Source organism: Spodoptera frugiperda, chromosome 10 (assembly GCF_023101765.2).
Source record: "Spodoptera frugiperda isolate SF20-4 chromosome 10, AGI-APGP_CSIRO_Sfru_2.0, whole genome shotgun sequence".
NCBI classification, from domain to species: Eukaryota; Metazoa; Arthropoda; class Insecta; order Lepidoptera; family Noctuidae; genus Spodoptera; species Spodoptera frugiperda.
The window spans coordinates 6,368,585-6,389,080 of record NC_064221.1 but is presented as its reverse complement, the minus strand read 5'-3'; the positions used below and the strand labels follow the sequence as shown (position 1 = coordinate 6,389,080).

General features: G+C 35.7%; 6 protein-coding genes across 7 annotated transcripts; 4 read left to right on the top strand and 2 right to left on the bottom strand.

Moving 5' to 3' along the window:
- Positions 1-36: 36 nt before the first annotated feature.
- LOC118277395 (40S ribosomal protein S12) lies at positions 37-2,929 on the bottom strand. Its single transcript, XM_035596169.2, has 6 exons — positions 2,878-2,929; positions 2,706-2,743; positions 2,274-2,408; positions 1,244-1,346; positions 595-696; positions 37-147 (listed from the first exon to the last, which is right to left on the bottom strand). The coding sequence occupies exons 2-6, from the start codon at positions 2,720-2,722 to the stop codon at positions 85-87; spliced, it is 420 nt and encodes a 139-aa protein (XP_035452062.1). The 5' UTR covers positions 2,723-2,743; positions 2,878-2,929; the 3' UTR covers positions 37-84.
- A 232-nt stretch (positions 2,930-3,161) lies between these two features.
- LOC118277381 (tyrosine-protein phosphatase cdc-14) lies at positions 3,162-10,287 on the top strand. 2 transcript variants are annotated; one of them, XM_035596151.2, is made up of 16 exons: positions 3,162-3,755; positions 3,827-4,002; positions 4,092-4,230; positions 4,356-4,485; positions 4,561-4,686; positions 4,766-4,818; positions 4,985-5,178; positions 5,904-5,991; positions 6,373-6,508; positions 6,602-6,694; positions 6,849-7,026; positions 7,134-7,310; positions 9,227-9,366; positions 9,579-9,643; positions 9,733-9,863; positions 10,112-10,287. In XM_035596151.2, the coding sequence occupies exons 1-16, from the start codon at positions 3,379-3,381 to the stop codon at positions 10,258-10,260; spliced, it is 2,352 nt and encodes a 783-aa protein (XP_035452044.2). In that variant the 5' UTR covers positions 3,162-3,378; the 3' UTR covers positions 10,261-10,287. The 2 variants fall into 2 exon arrangements, with proteins under 2 accessions (XP_035452044.2, XP_035452046.2); XM_035596153.2 differs by having other exon boundaries at positions 3,163-3,755; positions 9,733-9,816.
- LOC118277383 (protein NDUFAF4 homolog) lies at positions 7,535-8,801 on the top strand. Its single transcript, XM_035596154.2, has one exon. The coding sequence runs from the start codon at positions 7,691-7,693 to the stop codon at positions 8,354-8,356; it is 666 nt and encodes a 221-aa protein (XP_035452047.2). The 5' UTR covers positions 7,535-7,690; the 3' UTR covers positions 8,357-8,801.
- Positions 10,277-16,604, bottom strand: LOC118277280 (N6-adenosine-methyltransferase MT-A70-like protein). The gene is made up of 13 exons (XM_050696417.1): positions 16,162-16,604; positions 15,675-15,861; positions 14,816-14,940; positions 14,361-14,452; positions 13,941-14,067; positions 13,396-13,597; positions 12,949-13,034; positions 12,764-12,859; positions 12,162-12,306; positions 11,713-11,860; positions 11,305-11,416; positions 11,118-11,184; positions 10,277-10,786 (listed from the first exon to the last, which is right to left on the bottom strand). Exons 1-13 carry the CDS (start codon positions 16,352-16,354, stop codon positions 10,660-10,662), a joined length of 1,707 nt encoding a protein of 568 aa, XP_050552374.1. The 5' UTR covers positions 16,355-16,604; the 3' UTR covers positions 10,277-10,659.
- A 351-nt stretch (positions 16,605-16,955) lies between these two features.
- On the top strand, positions 16,956-18,564 carry LOC118277518 (NADH dehydrogenase [ubiquinone] 1 beta subcomplex subunit 9-like). The gene is made up of 3 exons (XM_035596348.2): positions 16,956-17,140; positions 17,534-17,679; positions 18,148-18,564. Exons 1-3 carry the CDS (start codon positions 17,046-17,048, stop codon positions 18,324-18,326), a joined length of 420 nt encoding a protein of 139 aa, XP_035452241.1. The 5' UTR covers positions 16,956-17,045; the 3' UTR covers positions 18,327-18,564.
- Positions 18,565-18,587: 23 nt separating this feature from the next.
- LOC118277517 (DNA polymerase interacting tetratricopeptide repeat-containing, protein of 47 kDa) lies at positions 18,588-20,487 on the top strand. Its single transcript, XM_035596347.2, has 3 exons — positions 18,588-18,743; positions 19,020-19,210; positions 19,606-20,487. Exons 1-3 carry the CDS (start codon positions 18,591-18,593, stop codon positions 20,417-20,419), a joined length of 1,158 nt encoding a protein of 385 aa, XP_035452240.1. The 5' UTR covers positions 18,588-18,590; the 3' UTR covers positions 20,420-20,487.
- The last annotated feature ends 9 nt before the right edge of the window (positions 20,488-20,496 follow it).

Here is a 20,496-nt window from a genome sequence, read left to right as displayed (position 1 = left end):
ATTAATTTTAAAGTTGGTAAAATCAAAGAGAGTGAATTAGTTTTTTTGAATTTTTATTTTATAACTTAAGCACTAGGTGGATGATTAGCTTGAAGACTTCAGGTAGTCTTTGAGCACGTCCAACGCTGGTGTCTCCTCACCGAAGTCCTGGTAACAAAAGGATTTTATTAGATTCACTGTTGATACAAGTTATTCAATTAGAAACAGCCATTTTCTACTGTGTTCAGATTGTTTATATTTATCAAATTAGATGAAAAATGATTGTATGAGTGATAGGAAAGTTGCCCGTGCAAGTGGCGCGGCACCATAGGGTCACTCGAGTTAATGTTGCGCTTGTATTTCGTCACTACCAACGAATATATTGCTAGTGTTCGTGCTGAGCGCAATGTTCAATTATATTACAAGAAGAACATTTGATAATGGTCGATTTTTAGCAGAAACACTGCTTGAATATGTGAACAAAACATAAGAAAACTATAAAAGAGATATTTTCATACCAAGTTACTTTAGAAACACATCTAAATACATATTCTAAAGTTGCTATAGCTTAAAAATTATAACTTGATTAGATGGAGAGAAATATTAAGAACATACCTTGATAACTACGCACGAGCAGCCGACGATTTTCCTGGCCTTGCCGTCTTTGTCGATTTTGCAAAGTCCGGCCCATTCACCGAGCTTTTTGTTGTTGTCGACCTGTGTTATACAAAATAGAATTTAATACACATGGAATAGGTACGAATTTCTTTAAATTATAAAATATTAGTAATATAAATGTTCGGGTGCTAGGAAAGTTGACTCGTCAGGGTGAGAGTCACCATAGGGGCACACGGTTTACTTTGCGCTCCGTTTGCGAAACCGATATATAGAACCGGGCTCGCTCGTGCGGAGCGCATTACAAAACAAAGAAGGATCTATTCACTAACCATTTAAAATCGACACACGGTACAAAAGGATGTTTATTGCTGATTATTACAATTATCAGCATGTTAGTGTATAAAAAAGAAGAAATAAATAAAATATGGATAGAATTTGTTAAAAAAAAAGAAATAAAATACAAACATTACACAGACCCAAAGTAATATAGGATAAGAGCAGGGACAAGATTAGGTACAAAGCATGGTATTTATTTGCAAAGACTATTCTCAAGTTAGACACTAAATTCACCTTGCAGTAAAGTAATATAATTATAATAACTAAATACACCTTACAACTAATTAAACATTAACTTCTTCATATTTACCTTCACAAGTGGGATCTGATGTTCGTTGCAGAGAGCCTGGACGAGCTTCTTGTAGGCAGCTTCGTCGCAGTTCTCAGCAAGCACGCAGAGGACAGCTTGCCTCCTGTTGAGAAAATAGGTTATTTTAGTTTAAGATTTATACATACAATGTAAAATATTGCTACAAACAGTAATAGCCTATGTATTACAGAAAGCAAATAATATTAATAAATTGTAATTGAAGTGCACTTGTCCATTACAGTGTTTTGGTGCCCTAAATTTTGTGATAAATTATTATTACTAATCTCTACGTTAGTTTTAATTAACAAACACTACATGTCTTTCAACCTTCGCTAAAACAAATGTAGCACATATGGGAGGCCACAATGCTGACAATCGAAACAATGTGGTACTATGAATGCGCATCTATCTCTGCATCAGAGTGTATCCCAGACAACTGGAAGGAGCATGAGATATTTCCACAAAACACGAGACTAGAACAGCCACACGTTATGTGAATATTGTTTGTAGTTCCGATGCAGGGCCTTGTTTACTTATACAATGTATAATTTTTAAATTAATGTGTATTTAATGTTTCCAGCCACATGAGAGCCCATGATAGATGCCAGTAGACAATGAAATGGTTGCTGTAGCCAAAACGGCATGGACAATAGATAACTATAAGATATAATGTTTTCTAGATAAGTGTCCACAGATAAACCAAAACAAATCATTGTTTAAATCACTAGTATATTCTATTCTGGACCTTAAATTTGCATACTTAGGACTGTATATTTAAAGTATTCGTTTCATACACATGCTGGAGAATTTGGTGAATCATAATATTACAGGGAAAACAAAAATCACATGGTTTTAGTGAATGAATGCAAGAAAACATGCTCAGGCTCACTGTTATTGACATAAATTGAATGCTCTAACAGTTTTAATACACTCAGCATAAGTAAAGAAGTGCCAAGTCTTCAATCTCAATACAAAATCAAATGTAACACTGAAAAAGGCTAACTTAGGAGTATCATAGTCATATACTAACTTGTCAAGAGCCTTCGCGGCCTCGTGGAGTCCATGGACGAGACCTCCGTGGATGAGGGCCGTCTTCAGAACCTCCTGCAGGGCTGTGTTCACATCCATAGCACCTCCGCTCAAGACGGGGTTGGCGGGCACTTCACTGTTGAATTAAACTCATTTTTAGACATTGTTTTGATAAATACTAAATTGTATTGTTGTTTAAACAACATTATGGACTAAAATTAGGAGTAGTTCAGCAGTTTAGAGAACAATCAAGTTGATGAAACGAAATGTTTTAAAGGTTATGTTGACAACATGTTTACAATTTTAATTTACAATATTACACATTAACGCTTGTAAATTCATTAGATATATAGTTTTTAGCACAAAATAATGAGGGAATTAAGTTCTCAAAGAGATAAATACGTTAACAAAGGCAAAAATTATAAGTACTTACACTTCGACATCAGCCATGGTTTCTTGTGATTAGACGACCTGAAATAGGAAATATAATAGATTGAGCGATACACCAACATCATTATAAATACACTGCAGCCACTACAAGTTAAAAGATTGCGAAAATAATTCAAGATTCAGAGAAAGCGAACACAAAACGTTTGACAATTTACCTTGCGTACCGGAAAAAGACTAGTGCTGTCAAAAACATTTTTGACTATGATAATAATTCATTTTGTAGGCTGGTAACACTCAAATTATGTGAAATATTTACAAAAAAATATGAAATTACTTAATGACAATATAATAATTAACCTTGAAGTAAAATTATTGAGTTTATTATGTTGAGAATAATATTTTTTGCAATTTATTGAAGAGTTTTATGAGACAATATTTAAAGTTTATATTAATCCTGGCAATTTACAATGATCATTGACAAATTGCGGTAAGTTTAAAACAAAAGAGTGCCAACGCCACTGTCATTTGAATTTTGTAGCATTAATTTTATTTTATTTTGAAATTTCTTTATAAATATGTTTGTGTTGTGAAATCGTAGTGTTTTAGTGACTTATTATACAAACTGTGTATTGTGTATTGTTAGTTATAAAATATGAGTATTTTTGTATGTTAGAGATGTACTATCAATTAAGTTACGTATCATTGTTATTGGAATAATGAATCGAAGTCCTGATATATTGTTTATGGCAGAATATATAAAAAATGCATTGTATTTTGCAACTGTAAGACAAGGAAAAACACTTAAGAATACCGTTGATACTCATTACTTTTGCATAGATAACGATTTAGTTTACGAAAATTACTATTCTGACTTCGGGCCTTTAAATCTCGGTTGTGTGTATAAATATTGTAGAATATTAAACGAAAAACTCAAACAGTATTTAAATAAGCAAACTATCGTTCATTACACTTCTATCGATCCGAAAAAGAAAGCAAATTCAGCATTTCTATTAGGATGTTACGGTGTTTTGTATTTGAGTTTAACACCAAGAGATGCTTTAAAGCCGTTGATGGTCCATGGACAGAGCTACAGGTTTATCTTTTAATAAATGAATTTGTTAAATTTATGTAGACATTTACTAACGAATTTCCAACATTTTACAGACCGTTCCAAGACGCAACGCAAGGTGAATCTGCTTACACGATATCACTTATGGATTGTCTACAAGCTATAAAAAAAGCTCGAGAACTAGGTTTCTTCAACTTTCAAGATTTCAATTATGAAGAATATGAAAGATTGGGAAAAATCCAGGGTGGAGATTTGAATTGGATTGTGCCTGGTAAAATGATGATCAATTAAAAAACTTGATCTTTGCAGAGCGGTTTACTACTCTTCATAATTATAATTAATTTCATTGAAAATTTTCAGGAAAATTTTTAGCGTTTATCGGTCCAGTTGACTACAGTGTATCGCTCTTCCACCCGCCCGAAATGTATATAAACTACTTTCTGGAAAATAATGTAAAAGTAGTTATTCGGTTAAATAAAAGATTATACGACGGAAATGTGTAAGTTGAAATAAAGCTAAAATACGTTTTAATTAAGGGAATACCTGACTCGCCAAACAAAATGCGGGCAATATCCAGTTTCTTGAAGTCTCTTTATAGAATTATTAATTTTATTTTTGTTTTAGATTCAATAACGTGGGTATAATTCACTATGATTTATTCTTCCCTGATGGTTCCTGTCCAAGGCGACATATCCTATTTAAATTCCTTCAAATTAGTGAAGAAGCAAGTTGTGCAATCGCTGTGCATTGCAAGGTTACGAATTTAGTCTGTTTGAGCTACATAAGTTCAATAAGTTTATTTTCTGTTTCTGATGAATAACTTGTTCAGGCAGGTCTAGGGCGCACTGGCTCGTTGATTGGTTGTTACCTAATCAAACATTATCGGATGACGTCGCACGAAGCCATTGGCTGGATGAGGATTTGTAGACCTGGATCCGTCATAGGTCATCAGCAGGTAAATACATGCACATAAACATAATTAAGTTTTACTAGTATCAAATAAGTTGGGAACCTAATTCATTTTCTTTTTAAAGGGCTGGCTGGAGGAACTAGAACCGTGGCTAATGAAGCATGGGAATATTTATAGGTAAGTAAGTGAAAATTTTACATAAATAATCTTAGGATTATTATACTATTCCAAAGAAATCAATATTTTATAATATTGAAACATATCGTTACGTGAATTACGATATTTTCACATTTAATATTGAGAATTAGCTAATGAAAATTGAAATTAATAAAGTTTTCAACAGAAAACGTATCTATCAGGATACTGAAAAGTTCCCCATACATGAATTTGGCGTTTATTCTATCGCCGAAAAGACTATGAAACAGCGACCAGTAGTTTTTCATAAATCGCCATCACCACCGCCTCCAATCCAAAAGCAAAATATGCGATCGGAATCAACAACTCCAATGAGACCACAGAACTCCCGAGTAAAAGAAGGTAAATTGTTAATTTGTTATATAACCTTTTACATCAAGACAGAGCTTTAAAGGTTAATGTAACTTTAGAAATAGACCATTATTTATCCAAACAGTGTTATTTTTATTATCTTTAGATTTTTTCTTCTTATCTTACTACGGTTTCTAACTAGAGTATTTCTTGTTCTGTTTAAAGTAACACTGTTTGTACTATTAATTTTTCTTCCAGCAAAGCTTAATGCAACGCACCGTCAATTTACTCACAATAAGTTGTAAACAGTGTTATTTTAAATATTCACACACGGAACGAAATATTAACAGACTAGCATCAAATGAATGTTTTTCGTTTTACGTTCAGACAACTTAGACAAAATGGAGCAAGAAGAAGAGGAAATATTTATTACGGCTTGCGATTTGACCGCAGTGCCAACCAAAACGACTCAACTGAAAGGATGTGTTATAAGAAGTATTGAATTAGTCGAAGAAGGTGATGAGATTGAACAGCGCCCAAAGAGAGATAATTTTTGGAGAAAATACGTTTGTTGCCAGTCATGTTTTGGAAAAGTTAATGATAGTTTGTGGATGTTGGCGGTGCGTTGTACAAAAGCCAGTCCTCGATTTTGTAACAGGACAGGTGTATGCAGTGTTATAGATGGGGTTTGTATGATACAATAATAAATTGACATGTGAAGTTGTGTGTTATCATAAAAAAATATAAATGCGTTTTAACTATACTTTCGGTTTTAGCTCTTAACAAGACGCAGGAGAAGGAATACGACTGGCACGTGAAACCGCAAACTCTAAACACCAGTCAGCAGAAAGTGTTATACAGGGGGTGAGACATTTTTATTACGGTTTTCAGTTTGACTATAGAATAATTAGGAATGCTTGAATAAAGTGAACCTATAATTATGAGACTTTCAAAGAACGGATGATAGAAGAGTGATTAGCAGCAATTTTGTGTAATGGGGTCTCCCATTACACTTATATATAATATAGCCCATTATACTTGTCTAAGTATGACGATAAGAATTAATGTATTGTATACACTGACAACATCAACATAGTGGGCGTGCCTACTGCTGACCAAAGGCCTCTTTTTACATTAATCATTTATCATCCCGCTTATTCAAGGCGGATTGGTTATACACATTTGTTTAATTTGTGAAGGATACTATTTACTTTGTAATTAATTGATTATGTGTAATTACTCTAGAGACCCATATGAATCATACAACAATGTGTCGCGTCGCAGTAGTGGTGCTGGCGATCCTAAAGCCAGCCGACCGACATCTAGGAACTCTGTAACACGTGCACAGATGCCAAGAGAAAGTCTAAAGTCTAGTATTAGGGTAAGTATTGGCAAAAAAATCACTTCTCGCATAGGTACTATCAAATTTGGAACCAATTTATTCATAAATACCTGCTTTATTTTCTGGTTTTAGGAGCCCGACATTAAAAACTTGCGAGGATATACCCCTATAACGACTTTTCGTACTAGCCAAGCTCCAGTTATCAAAAGCGTTAATGACGCTAGGGTAAATATGTATTTGCTTTTGCGATGTTCTAAGATTTTAGTTTTGTAGAATTTGCCATACGTCTTATTATGCTATATTTTCTGAAACATTGATAAAATACATTAACTTCCCTTTAAATCAATTCGAAAAATAAAAACACTATTTTGACTTTCAGAACTACTTGATGCGAAGCAGTATTTATAACACGGAGAGAGAAAAACAGTTAAATTCGTCCGTTACCGTGACTCCACATTATCCATATTATGCGAGCCGTGTACAAAACCAACCATTGTTGAGTTCGCCTATGGCGAGTGTAGGAGCGCATAATATTATTCCATCATCTTACAGCACGGGTGCGTACTACCATAATATATATATACCATACTATTATATATCATATCTTTGTACATCCTTAGTTTTTTTTACATTTATTAATGCCAAATAATGAACTCTGTCACAGGACCTAAACCACCGGGACAACCCCAAATACGACGAAGACTTGGGCGAAGTCCAAGCCCCCCTGTTCGTATGCCCAACGACCAGTCCCGGGCCACAAATACACCGTCACCAACTGAAAAGTTTTTAGTGAAGTATGCCTCCAAATCTGCGTTGAAAGATGTATTCTCTAAGCTGAAATGTAAGTCCCATAGGATTTTCTTGGTTTGTTTTCATTATAGATATTTTTTTTTAGTGTAACTGGTAGACCTGCAATGAATTTAGCGCATAGATAATTATAAAATTTCTATGAAATATGTTCAGAAATATGTTCAATATTTCATTTAATAAATCTTACTTCAAACTTCTTGCATAACCCCATCCATTTCATTTTTAATACGACTGGCAAAGTTTTTAAAAAGAGAATCAGATGACTGTCAAATTAAGAGCAATGTCAAATTGTCAAATCAAAAATATAACCTCATCTTTATGATGCAATTCAGAATACTCAATAATAAAACAATGTTTACCAAGTGAATACACGTAATTTAATTTATATTATTTGTGCTACTGCCACCTGAGATGGGTGCCTTAGTGACCAAAGCTTTGAGACCCATAAAAACCTTTAACATTGAAAATCGCGCTCATCGTGAGATTGCTAAAGCCAAACCTACCCCGGCTCCTAAATATCCTGAAAATATAGCAGATTTACAACGTACATTAGAAGCGGATCCAAATATAGACGAAAAACTCGATAAAAAAGATGAAGAGCTCGATAAAAGATTAAAAGATGTTTATGTAACCTCATTTGGAAGGCCAGAGGATGATATTACGCGTGAAAAGCAGACTAAGCATAAGACTTTACGGCCATTGCCACAGGATCGCAAAATGCCGGAACAATATGACTTTGGTTTCAAGGAGCCCGAGAGAATACCGTACGGGCGAACTACTCTTCGAGCTGCTATAAACTTTATAGCATCTCACCAAGCGAATCCCGAGGAAGTGACGGCGGCTAAGATAGCTCTAGAGTATAAACTAAAGGAGGAGGATGTGCATAGTATACTTAAGTATTACAAGACTTATGAGGTTTACATACCAGAGACAAAGACGTCACCGGCCATGTTTGCTGGCCCGGCTCAAATGAGGAAACAGTTGTACAAACTTGATACTAAGGAATTAGAAGATAGTAAATCGAAGGAAGATGCCTCCACTGCTCAAGAAAATGTGAAAGCTAAGGATGCAGTCTAGTTACCATTTAGTGACATTACATTAAATAAATTCACCAGAATAATTACCTCAACATGTTAGTGGAGTATGGAGTGGAGCCTTTAAGAACAAATTGTTGGATTATTTATTAGATATTTGTATTAAGATATACTTTGTAGGTATATTATGTTGTGAGCTTAGGTTTATGCCTGGATTTTCAAACCTAACTGCTAATTAGGTTTGACTTAAAACACTTATGAGAATAACCAAATAATAAAATAATGAATTTCTTATAAAAAAATATTTATTTTTGAGTTTTACTTCTGTTTCTGTTATGTATTTCAGCTGCATCATGTTAGGTAATTATTACATAGTACATTATTATCATTAAATAGATAATTTATCTTATTATAATAAAGATGTTGATAGCAATATCTAGGTCAATGTGATTTAGTAGTTAGAAGAAATAAATGGTTTTGTTTTCATCTATTCTAGTTTTATTTTTGGTTGCATTCTAATTTATGAACAGTTTACAATAGATCAATATCGACATGGTCCATTATTAGTTGCTTATGATTAACCTGTTGTGTACCCAAATGTAGATCCACGCTAGACAATGTATTTTCTATTGTCTTACGGACTGGCAACTGGCATACAAGAGGTTAAAATCAACATTAAAACACCTGTAGTAATAGTTATTACACCTGCCATCATAGAATCAATGCTATATGCTGAGTTTATAGTTCATTTAAACCTAGTTTTCTTTTTTAAATTATTATGTACTTTGTACCTACCTACATACATTGAGCTGTTGGAGTGCTCAAGCACTCTATATCTAAGAGCTAGCTAGTAAATTGTGTCCTAACGTTGAGTAAACAGTGCGTGTTTTTGGCAATGTTGTCGGTGGCCCAGTGTCGATGTGTCGGGACGGGTCCCTGGGCGCGGCGTCGTTGGGCGCCACTAGAGATGCGCCCACAACGCGCCGCGCCCCCTCCGTGCGCTCCGACGAGCGACCTCTAGCTACGCAGGGAGACATGCTCAATAGTATCAAGGTACTAATATTTACATAAGAATTTGTGCTTACTAAAAATAGATAAGATAAGTGGGATTAGTGCCCATTACTCTCAATTAAATCCTAACTAAACATTTGACAAATATAGTGTAATTTATTATCATTCATCATTACATTAAAGCTATTATATTTCCATATTGGAATTTTAGTTCAATAAAATAAAAAGTATGTTAACTGCTCTTAACATTACAGTTCCAGAGAAGATTGCGTGATACTATAAATGCAGAAAAAACTGGCAACTTTCATGAGAAAGCTAGGTAGTAAGAAATTTATCATCATCATTTATTATTTTGGTACAACAATATTTTCATACTTTTACAAATCCACGTCTCTTTGTGTTGTACAGTCAGCTGCCTAAGAAGCCTAGCATCAAGAATATGAGCACTAAAACTACCAATCTGATGAAACCAAGTATTAATCAAGATTATGGGTGCGTACACTTTTTTCACCTCTGCCTATCCCTTCGGAGACTAAAAGGTGTGATATATTCAGAGTTTAATCAAATGTAAAACCATAGATAGCCCTTCATTTTTACTCAGAATTAATTAAGCAGGCAAGGGTGTCGCGAGACGTGTATGCCCAGCTGGTCGTAAAGTGGCGGCGGTGCTAGCTAAAAAATTAGGGGGTCTAGGTTTAATCCGCCGATGTTTTGGGGGAAGTCCTATGCTCAGCTGTGAACGTCTTGTAACTGATATGACGATGGTAATGAACCGGCTTTATTCCAGCGGTAGCAGGGAGAAGCAGAGCCCAATATCCCGCAGCTTCTTCAGCCCTGCGCGGCCGATGTCACCGAAAGGCCGCCGAAGCCCGCAAACGACCAGCTTCTACTGACCGCGTCATGTCACGCAGCCGACTCAAATTGTGTCGTGATTGAAGTAATGAAAGGACCGTTTTATTAATATCAATTGTTTTATTTATTTATTTACATTCTATTACCTATATTTACATGTAATGTACAGTTCTATAGTAAGTACCTTCTTACTTAGGTAATTTGAGGAGTTTTGCAAGTTTGAAATAATTGTAATTCATTAGAGCAATACAGCTCTTAATACACACTTTAAAATATTATATATCAAAGGAAAACTCAAATCAACAACACATTACTTGATCGACATCACATCACCTTTTAACCTAAACCAGAGTCCTTTTAATAGTCCTGTTGAGATTTGAAACTAGTCGAGCTTTCCTCAGTAAATTCACGTGAGTAAATCGTTATACTCAATTAATATTATAGGTGTCCATGTTGTCTTAGTATTTATAAAGTAAGTGACAACTACGCTAGACCCGGGTCAGGTGGTGGCGGCGCCATGCAGTTACCGTCCGGGTAACGTTTCTTGAACGCTGCGATTAGGTCCGGATCCACTAGACGTACGCCGTCCACTTGATTGCCTAGCGTTATCCTGGAATGAGAGATTATTTAAAGATATTTAAAAAACTAATGAAATATCCTCAAACACATAACAATGTTGATGACTCAAACTCATATTCAGTCACTGCTTTCTCAAACAAAACGATAATTTTATTATAACTTTCGTGAGATATCGGCTTACTCACGTAACTGTTTGACGACACAGTAACAGCACGACGCGTCGTGTGTCGCGGAATGTTGCTCATAAATATGAACCTCTAGTGTGGCTTGAAACTAGTCGAGTTCCTCATCAACGTCAGTAGGCCAATAACATAATAAATCGATAATCATAAATGATAAGAGGAAACTGTAATGATACATACCAATTAGGTTGAACATTGTGTGGTCTGCCAAACAGTTCTATTTTCCTAGTCCCCGGACTGAGTCTCTCTGAAATTATAACAAAACATGTTATGAATTTCTAATTGTCCCTAACTTAAGGCTACTTGTAATACTGAAATAGTAACTAAGTTTAGAAATATAGGTATTACTTGGGTACACAATGCTTACCGATGATGCCATAGATCTCGTCCGGTTTGTGCGAGGTGGCGCGTACCTCGGCCACGATGACGTCACAGTCCAGGCCGCGGTTCAAGTTCTCCGGACTGCCTTTCATACCAACCTGCGAGTACAATAAAATATGATAGTGAAATAGAAATAAATTCAATGGGAAAATACAGAGATTGTAGTTACTCGCACACATTTTTTTACATAAAAGTCTAAAGGTTTTTGGCAACAATCTAGTTATAAATACGAGGATTTCTGCTTGATTAGATTTAGATTTCAGCCATGATCGTCACACTGCAGGGCAACGGCCTACCCTCTTTCTAGTCCTCTCTGTTTAAAAGCTTTTTGCGGCCAATTTTTTGTGTAATTCTGCTTGAATTTACACAATTTACTAACTCGTATACCACTTACCAAACAGTGCTCCTTGCCGTGGTTAAGCCAGTGGCCGGTGCGCCCGGTCCGTATGATCCGCTGTAGTTGGTTCGTCTTCACCCAGATCAGTTCGTCCACTCGCTCGTAGCCCCATAGCTTTAGGCACTCGCGACCTAGCTCCATTGCTCTGTAAAACAACCCAACTAATATAGTAAATGCGAAAGTAAGTTTGTACATGTTTTATTTATTTGTGTGGTTGACTTGAGGATGTTCGTGTAAGTAGCTTATGTTTACGAGCCCCGATATTGTTCGAAACAAGACGGGTATACTCGAAATTCCGTACTTAATTTATTTTTTCTTCTTGTGGTGATATTCTATCTATGGAGGTTTGCCATGAGTATTATTTTTTAATGAAAAATACATCTATATTTATTTTTAATGTTGTGTAAAGTTTACATAAAGACTATAGTGTAAAAACATCACTATACCTGCCAGTGACCCACAAGAATATGAGCCCGCTGTCCTGCAGTTGCGGCACGCCGAGACATCGCATCTCGTCGTCCGACATAGTGCCGTACGGTAGCTCCATGTGGATGTCCCACGGCGGGTCCGCCATTATTACCGCGAACTTACCTGCAGGATAACATAGCATCATGCCTTTTTGAGCTCTCAAAGGGCAAATAGATATAGATATATAACTGGTGAAAATTTAATATGTGATTCAATTTTCCCATTTGGTAAGTTGTCAGTCTATCCTATTGCAGGATTACAATCTCTTTCTAAGATAAAACTAACATTTTTTTTTATTTCAAAAGAATGCTTTGCCGGATTCGGGAATATTTTTTTTAGGAGTCTTTAAATTCTTTTAAATCTAGAATTCGTGTTGCAGAATCAGCTACCTTGCTGCTAAATATAGGCATATATAAAATAAAAAATCCACCCCATTCCTTCTCCTGCTTTAAGGCGGAGCCCCGGTACCTGTAATCTAAGATCCCTTGCTACTCCGTACTCGCTCAATAAGTCAAAATTATGCCATCATGCTTTATGATTGTGTATACATTACATAATGTATAGTATATTGAATACTGACCTAAGAACGTCATGTCTAAGTATCTGAGGTCGCACTGTATCCACTGCGGCGGCGTCAGGGTCAACACTCCGTCTGGTTTGCTCACGACACTCGTACCTGTTTATTATGAAAATTTACTCGTAAGTTTATCTCACGTATTAATTCCATGTCAAAAGTAACTAGTGTTTGTGTACTATTATAATTACCATTGTGGTTTCCTTTAGGTGTGGCTTCGGGCGGTTTCGCCGCGTTCGCATTAGGGTCTGAATTGTCCACCTCATAGTGTACGTATCTGTAAGATGTAAGCGAAAGTTTTATTAAAAAAAAAAAACATTAATCTTATATGTTAGACAGTCCCTTAGTTCGAGTTTGCTTTACATTGAACGAAAACGAAACAAGAGTGCGTTGGGCACTCTGATTGGTTGTATTCATTCGAGCTGGCGTAAAGCAAACTCATACTAAGTGTACTGATTGACCAAGCGGTCGGTAATCGTAAACGCTACTGCTGTATTAAAAGAAACATTGTTTTAGATTTGAGATCTTATAAATTGTCGGAAAGACACAACATTTGAATACAATATTTACTTTTATCTAACTCTGACACAGATATGCAGTCACTGTGCAACTATCTAATTATATTGTTATAAACATACTTGCAGCTATCCATATGAAAGCACGTGTTGAGGAAGGAGCAGTCTCCGAGCGACTCGTCCGTGTGTCCCTGTATGATCTTCTTGAAGTGCAACTTCTTGCAGGAGTATGTGCTGTCCTCTCCGTCTTCAGACTTAGTCGTAGTGAACGCCCGCATGCACTCCGCTCGGGTGCCGTGCGGACAGAATTCCATTACTTGAGCGCCTGGGAAATAAATTGTTTGATCATAGTGATGTTATATGGCTTCACAGAAAACCGGTGTGTAATAACGCTAGCGTTGTCTTTCGCCGTGTGAGAGAAGCAGTGTTAAGTAGTAAAGTAAATAATCCTTTGCATAATCTACAATATACGCTTGAGCAGATGTGGTTTGATTCCGTTCCTTCATGAGTAAGAAGTTACTGGAGGCGCAAATCCTTTATATTTACCTCTAAACCATTTCTAGACAAAACCTTTTAACATTGACATTGCACCTAAACTATCCCTTTACTAGTAAAGTAATATAACTTTTAAACAGCAGTAACAAGGTTCTATATTGAATATCACTTACCTCCTTGGCTCTTGAACTTATCAGCGAGAGACTTCTCTTTAGCTGTGGGTTTGCTGAGTAGGTCCATGATCTCCTCTCCGACCCGCTTCACTGCCTTCTCTCTGCTCGAAGGCATTGCTAGTAGTGACTGTGAAGAGTTATTTGATGTTAATTAAAGATGCTACTGTTATTCTTGGAAGAGGAAGGCCCGTAATATTCATGATCACTATACTTGATTATGACTCAGTACCCTTAGTATTAAATGACAGCGCATACGACAGTCTGATTGACTGGCTTAAATAAACCAACCAATCATAGCGCTACCGTTTCGATTACTTTAAACGTTAAGCAATCTCATACTAAGGGAATGGGTATCAAAGTCAGAAGCTCATGTTCAATAAATAATCGTTCAATCGAAAAGGTAAACAAAGTTACACATACCATAATGTCTGTGTCATTTTTCCCAGTTTTCTTCTCATCAGTTGCTGTTTTCGATACTTTAGGGTTAGTTGCTTCTTCTGTTTTACTGTCACCTAAAAAAAGAATATATAATTGTATACTACTATTGGTAGCAATAGTCACCATAGCCTAAGAACATCAGACTAAAAATCATGGTTTACTCCCATACATTAATAGAGTAAAGCTCTACTAATTTCGAGTCAGAGAGAGACTTCATTGTGGGCAGCGTGCACAGACGCGGCGACGTCGCGCAGTCTACTGATGCCGTATGTGATTAATGTATGTGAATAAACCCTTATTTTTTAGCTAATTTAGTATGTATCATGTTAAAAAGAAATCATAACATTTGCTTCATCAGAGGTACCACAGGCCAAATGTATACCATGTAGGAAACTATAGAAAAGCAAGTACCTACTCATACTTTATGAGTAACCTACCTTTTCTCTTGTTGCCGTTGCTCTGCTCCTCCATCAAAGCTGCCAGCACCGCAGCCAGTCTCACAGACTCTGCGCTCACAACCTCTATGCTGGCATCGGTTGTACTTTCTGTTCTTTCCTTTATACTGAAATGTATAGGAGCAATCTTTTTTTATATTGATTAATAGGAGTCAAGCAGAGGATGAAACTAAGGAGTAGCTAGTTTGAAATATGCATCTCTACCTTTACCATTTAAAGGTCTGTATTTACTATAATGTTTGCAATAAATGCAATTAATTCTTTCGTTGGTAATACCAATATCATTGTACTGTATTTTAAGTATTTGAGCAGCAGTAGTAGTTTTATTGGCAGCTATCTATACTAATATTATAAAGCTGAAGAGTTTGTTTGTTTGATTGTTTGTTTGTTTGAACGTGCTAATTTCCGGAACTACTGGTCCGATTTAAATAATTCTTTTTGTGTTGGATAGCTCATTTATCGAGGAAGGTTATCTATACTAATATTATAAAGCTGAAGAGTTTGTTTGTTTGTTTGAACGCGCTAATCTCCAAAACTACTGGTCCGATTTGAATAATTCTTTTTATGTTGGTTAGTATGTTTATTGAGGAAGGCTATAGGCTATAAAACATCACGCTACGATTAATAGGTACCGAGAAGTAGCTAGTATAATAATAAATAATAAACAAATATGATACTGGCATATATCAGTTGTATCAACTGCCTTCCTTAATAATGTAAAATAATATTGCTCTTTTTAACACGCTTTTTCTAGGTACAGTACAGTGAGTGGTATCAGCCAAACTCTAAAATAAACTTAATTAACCAAACTATTAACTATAAAACAAACTTAATATCTTACGTAATAAGTTTCTGTGTAGCAAACTTCTGTAGTAGACTGGCAACAATACCAGCGTCGACATCACCGAGCCCAGGCAACAGGGCACTGGCAGTAGCAGGCAACTGTAGCTGCATGTCCGACAACACTTGCAGGAGCTGCACTTCCAGGGACGCTGATGGCACTACCACTTTTGGCTTATCCGGAGTAACTGAAAAGAAAATATATATCATTAATATTATAGCAATGGAATAGGCTCACCCTCTATATTTTTTTATAATAACTATTGTGAGACATACAAAATTATCTAAAAATCATAGATTACTCACGTAAATTATGGGAGAAAATATCTATTTGATTTGTCACGATTAATGTAAAGTACATGTATACCATATTACACTTGTTTAGTATTTACATATTGGTAAATAAGGATTCATAAAGAAGGAAGTAAATAAGATCCCTGTGATACCTAATAAAATAATTTATTAATGGTTATTAATAATGTTAGTACCTTCATGTTTGCCCGAGGACGGACTGGCTGCCAACCTCTCCTTCCCACTGCCTGGCGAACCTTCCGGTCTTTCCCCACTTCCCAAATTAGCACTCAAGATATTCTGCCTTTCCTTCTTACGTTTCTCTAGCTTCTCACGCAAACTATTCCTTTTGCTTTTCACAGCTTGGATCTCTTCCCAAGCGTCCGACATATTTTTTATTTTGTTATAAATAACATCAGGAACCAATGCCGGTGCAAACAAATGCCAAGGAGATTGTTGACAAAAGGTCACAATAATTTTATTATAATCTTTGAACGATACAAACAAACGATTGTGATGACTCTTATTTCATAATGTTTATAGCAATAAATTCACGCACAAACAATACATTTCGAAAAATAAACGCGATACTTTCCAGTTTTATAGTAAGCATCGCGTTTTGTCAGTTTTCAACACTACTTTTGACGTTTGACTTTTAATCTGACATTTTATGTGATTTTTGATCTCTGTGGTTACATATTTTTTTTTTTAGAAAGAATTATTTAGCTACAAGTATTTCGATCAGTAGCTAGATAGCTGATATGGAACCTCAAGAAAACATTTGGGAGTCCCAGAGGCCTATGTTCAGCTGTGGACGTCTGTGGCCTTGAGCTGATGTTTTGATTATTTTGATCAAATAATCGGCCCATTTAACATACAAAAATCAATAATTGTTACAAAAAAGAACGAGTAAGTATTTCTTGTACCATAAAGGTGTAACTGGCATATAATTAGGGATTTAATTTTTCTAAAATTGATGGGAAATAATAGCTCTGACATTTCATAGCAAATTGTTTATCAAGAACTATTTAAGAACTAATACTATATAATCAATAAAACTATTTGGTAACTTCCAAGCAAAATGCCTTTCGCCCCAGAGTTACGAACTCATTCCCGAAAAGTGTGCACTCTTTATAAAGCAGCTATGAGAAATGTTGAAGCGTACTACGTAGCTAGGTGAGATTTTTATTTTTACCACTGTCTTGGTATTCGGAGCTATGCTGAAGTAAGCGTATTATTAAAAAGTACACACAATAGATTTACCCTTCGGCTTTTACTGACTGGCACAGCTTTATCTAGCAGGGGCAACGCGACATAGTAAGCGGATTAATTTGAATGGTATCATTTGTAAGGTAATTTCGATCCCCTTTTACGGCAGGATAATAATACATAATATTCTTATTACCTTGGTTATAACATACACATATACTCCCCAGCTCCACAAATGGGCATCGTTTATCAAATACAATAATTAACTTTTGATGTTGTAACCTTGTAGATACAGTATCAATAGACTATATTATTGTGTCTTGTTTGTCGGTTTAAGATAAATGATTGATATTTTTGCAGAACTCTGGTTCGTTATCACCAAGTCCAACTGAGAGCGGAATTCGACAAAAATAGATGTATAACTGATCCAAAAGAACAACGTCGTTTACTATGGGTAGGAGAAAATGAAGTTTTTATGAAACAATGTCCACTACCACCTGCGAAATGTAAGTATAACACGTACATTTTTAACCGACTTCCCAAAAACGAGGAGGTTCTCTCATACATTACCGTGGTGTCGTAGAATATCGTGATATTGACACGACATTCAAATATTTCTCTAACGGTCTCTTAAGGTAGGTGTCCACAGGCCCTCATAGTACGTATTGCATGTAATGGATTCTAGTTTCGTCTTGTCTAGAAACTCATACAACTGCGTCCACTGATCCGCATCTTACGGACGGTCATCAGCGATGCGTACACGCAATGCGTACTGATGACGTCACGCGGAATGCGTACAATGCGGGCCTAGTGTGGACACTTACCTCTATCGTAATCTTACAATCGAGGTACTTCTGGTGTTACGAGTTAGGGCTTGACCAGTTGATCACGACTACAACACGCCGCGCTACGATAATGTATTTATTTGTCTTTAAAATGCTAGACTGAATTAACTTTTATTATTTCACGTTTAGTTGCTCGTTCAATCGGTGTTGCGGGTGGCGTAGCGTATGCAAGAGTGGTAACGCCTCCAGACTGGGTAATTGATTTCTGGCATCCTCTAGAAAAGGCCCATTTTCCTCAATATTTCAAAAAACGCGAAGCTCGTAAATGTGAATACATACAGAAATGGCATCAAGGTCAATTATATTAATTGTTGACTTGTAATAACAACTGTATCGTTTTTTTTTTTACTCCTCATGTTATATTATTTATTCAAGTGTTATTTATTTGAACTATTGATTTTATTGTCTACTTTCGACATTAGAGTAAAACGGAACGTGCAATGTGCATGGCCATGGTTGTCAAACGTCAAAAAGTTAGGTTATATTTTGAAAAGTTGTTACTACTTTGAAAGTGGATTCTATTTAAATAAAACATTATTGTTTGTACTTGTGTTTTAAATAAGTAAGATATTATGAGTGAGGAGGCACCGAAAGTGGCTAAACAGCCAATGACGGATGAGGAGAGACTTGCTCTCTGCCAGAAACTGGATAAAGAGTTGGATGACTTCATAGATAGCTTAGAGAAGAAGAGATACACAGAAGGATGGAGCGAAGATACTTGGGAGGTAAGACTTTGATATTTTTTCACAGAAGAGTACTTTTCATAAGAGTTTTCTTACAAAATAATATTTTTTATCTAAAAATTCATCTTTACGCTTTTATCCCACCCTATATAGGGTCGGTTGTGCCCTGTTTTTACCTATTTTCTATTCTTCTCAATTAAACATAATCACCTGGGTACTCTTTCAAAACATTATTCACACGAACTATCCATGTTCTCTTTACTTATGATAAATATTGGTTATTGGTTTATCTGTGTATTAATTATATTCAAATTACAGGAAGAAATGGACAAACATCCATTTTTCATGAAGTCTACCCCTGAAGATGGTGCCCTGTCACCCCTGGCCGAAGGTCTGGCCAAGCTGAAGTATGACCCGGAGGAGAACACACCGCTGGAGCTCGCTGCCAACTACAAGGAGGATGGCAACTTCAATTTCAAGCATAAAAACTATAGGCTGGCTATATTAGGGTAAGTTATTTTTTTTATTAACGTAAAGCTTGTATGTATGTAAAAGAAACCGAAGAAATAGTATTTAAATTAATAAATACTAAGTTGTTAAGTAACAACTTGGAATATTTTTGCCATATTTAAACAATAAAAGCTTAAATTAAAAAGATAAAAGATATATGTCGTTTTCATTTCTTGCATATTAAAAAACAAATATTGTGAGCATACCCAGCTAGAAAACTATTCACCTTATTATTTTACATAAAATTGGCTGAATAAGATAAAATCTTTTTGTTTAAAATGTAATGAAATAATCAAACAAGATTTATCTTTTATTATATTGATCCTGTCACTACTTAACATTTCCAATTTCTTTATTATTATTATTAAAATTTTCAACTTAATTATATTTTCAGTTATACCGAAGGCATCAAACAGAGATGCAATGATGCAGAAATAAATGCAAGCTTATACAACAACCGGGCCGCAAGTCATTGGCATCTAAAGAATTATAGATCAGCCTTGTTTGACAGTGAGAAGGCTCTTAGTTTCAACGCAAACCATACCAAGGCTCGGATCCGTGCCGCAAAGGCAGCTTTAGAAGTAACCAAATATGACACTTGCATAGAACACTGTCAGAAACTTTTAGAAGGTGAATCTAAAGATAAAGAAATAGTTGAACTATTAAACACAGCAAAGAAGAAGAAACAGCAACAGGAACGTGACCAAAGAAGGAAAGAGAGGAAAAATGAAAAGGACAGTGAACAAAAGGATCAAGTCATAAAGGCTATTATTCAACGAGGAATCAAAATATCAAAATGCGATGATGAGGATGACATAGATTTGTCTAAGTTGGAACCGAGTTTACCAGGAGCACAGGATGCCATAGTACATATTGAAGATGGTGTACTACGGTGGCCTTTACTGCTTTTGTATCCAGAATTTCAAATGACAGACTTTATTAGAGGTTGTCCTGAAAACGTACCGTTATTAAATCAGTTGGAACAAGTCTTCCCAGCACCTTGGGATGAAGAGAATAAGTACAGTTGTTCTAAAATCAATGTATATTTCGAAGGTTATGATAAAATGCCTCATGTGATTGATCCTTCGAAGAATCTTGGTGATTTATTAGTAACGAAGTACTATGAATTGAAGGCTGGCACTCCAGCATTCTTTATTCTACCTCGAGGTAGTGTTGTTGAACGCAGGTTTTTGGAAAGTTACATTTGATTGTAATATTGTTTTATTATATTTTATTTAAGTTGAAATAAATTAAGTTTTGTATATTGAATGTTGAATCTGAGTTT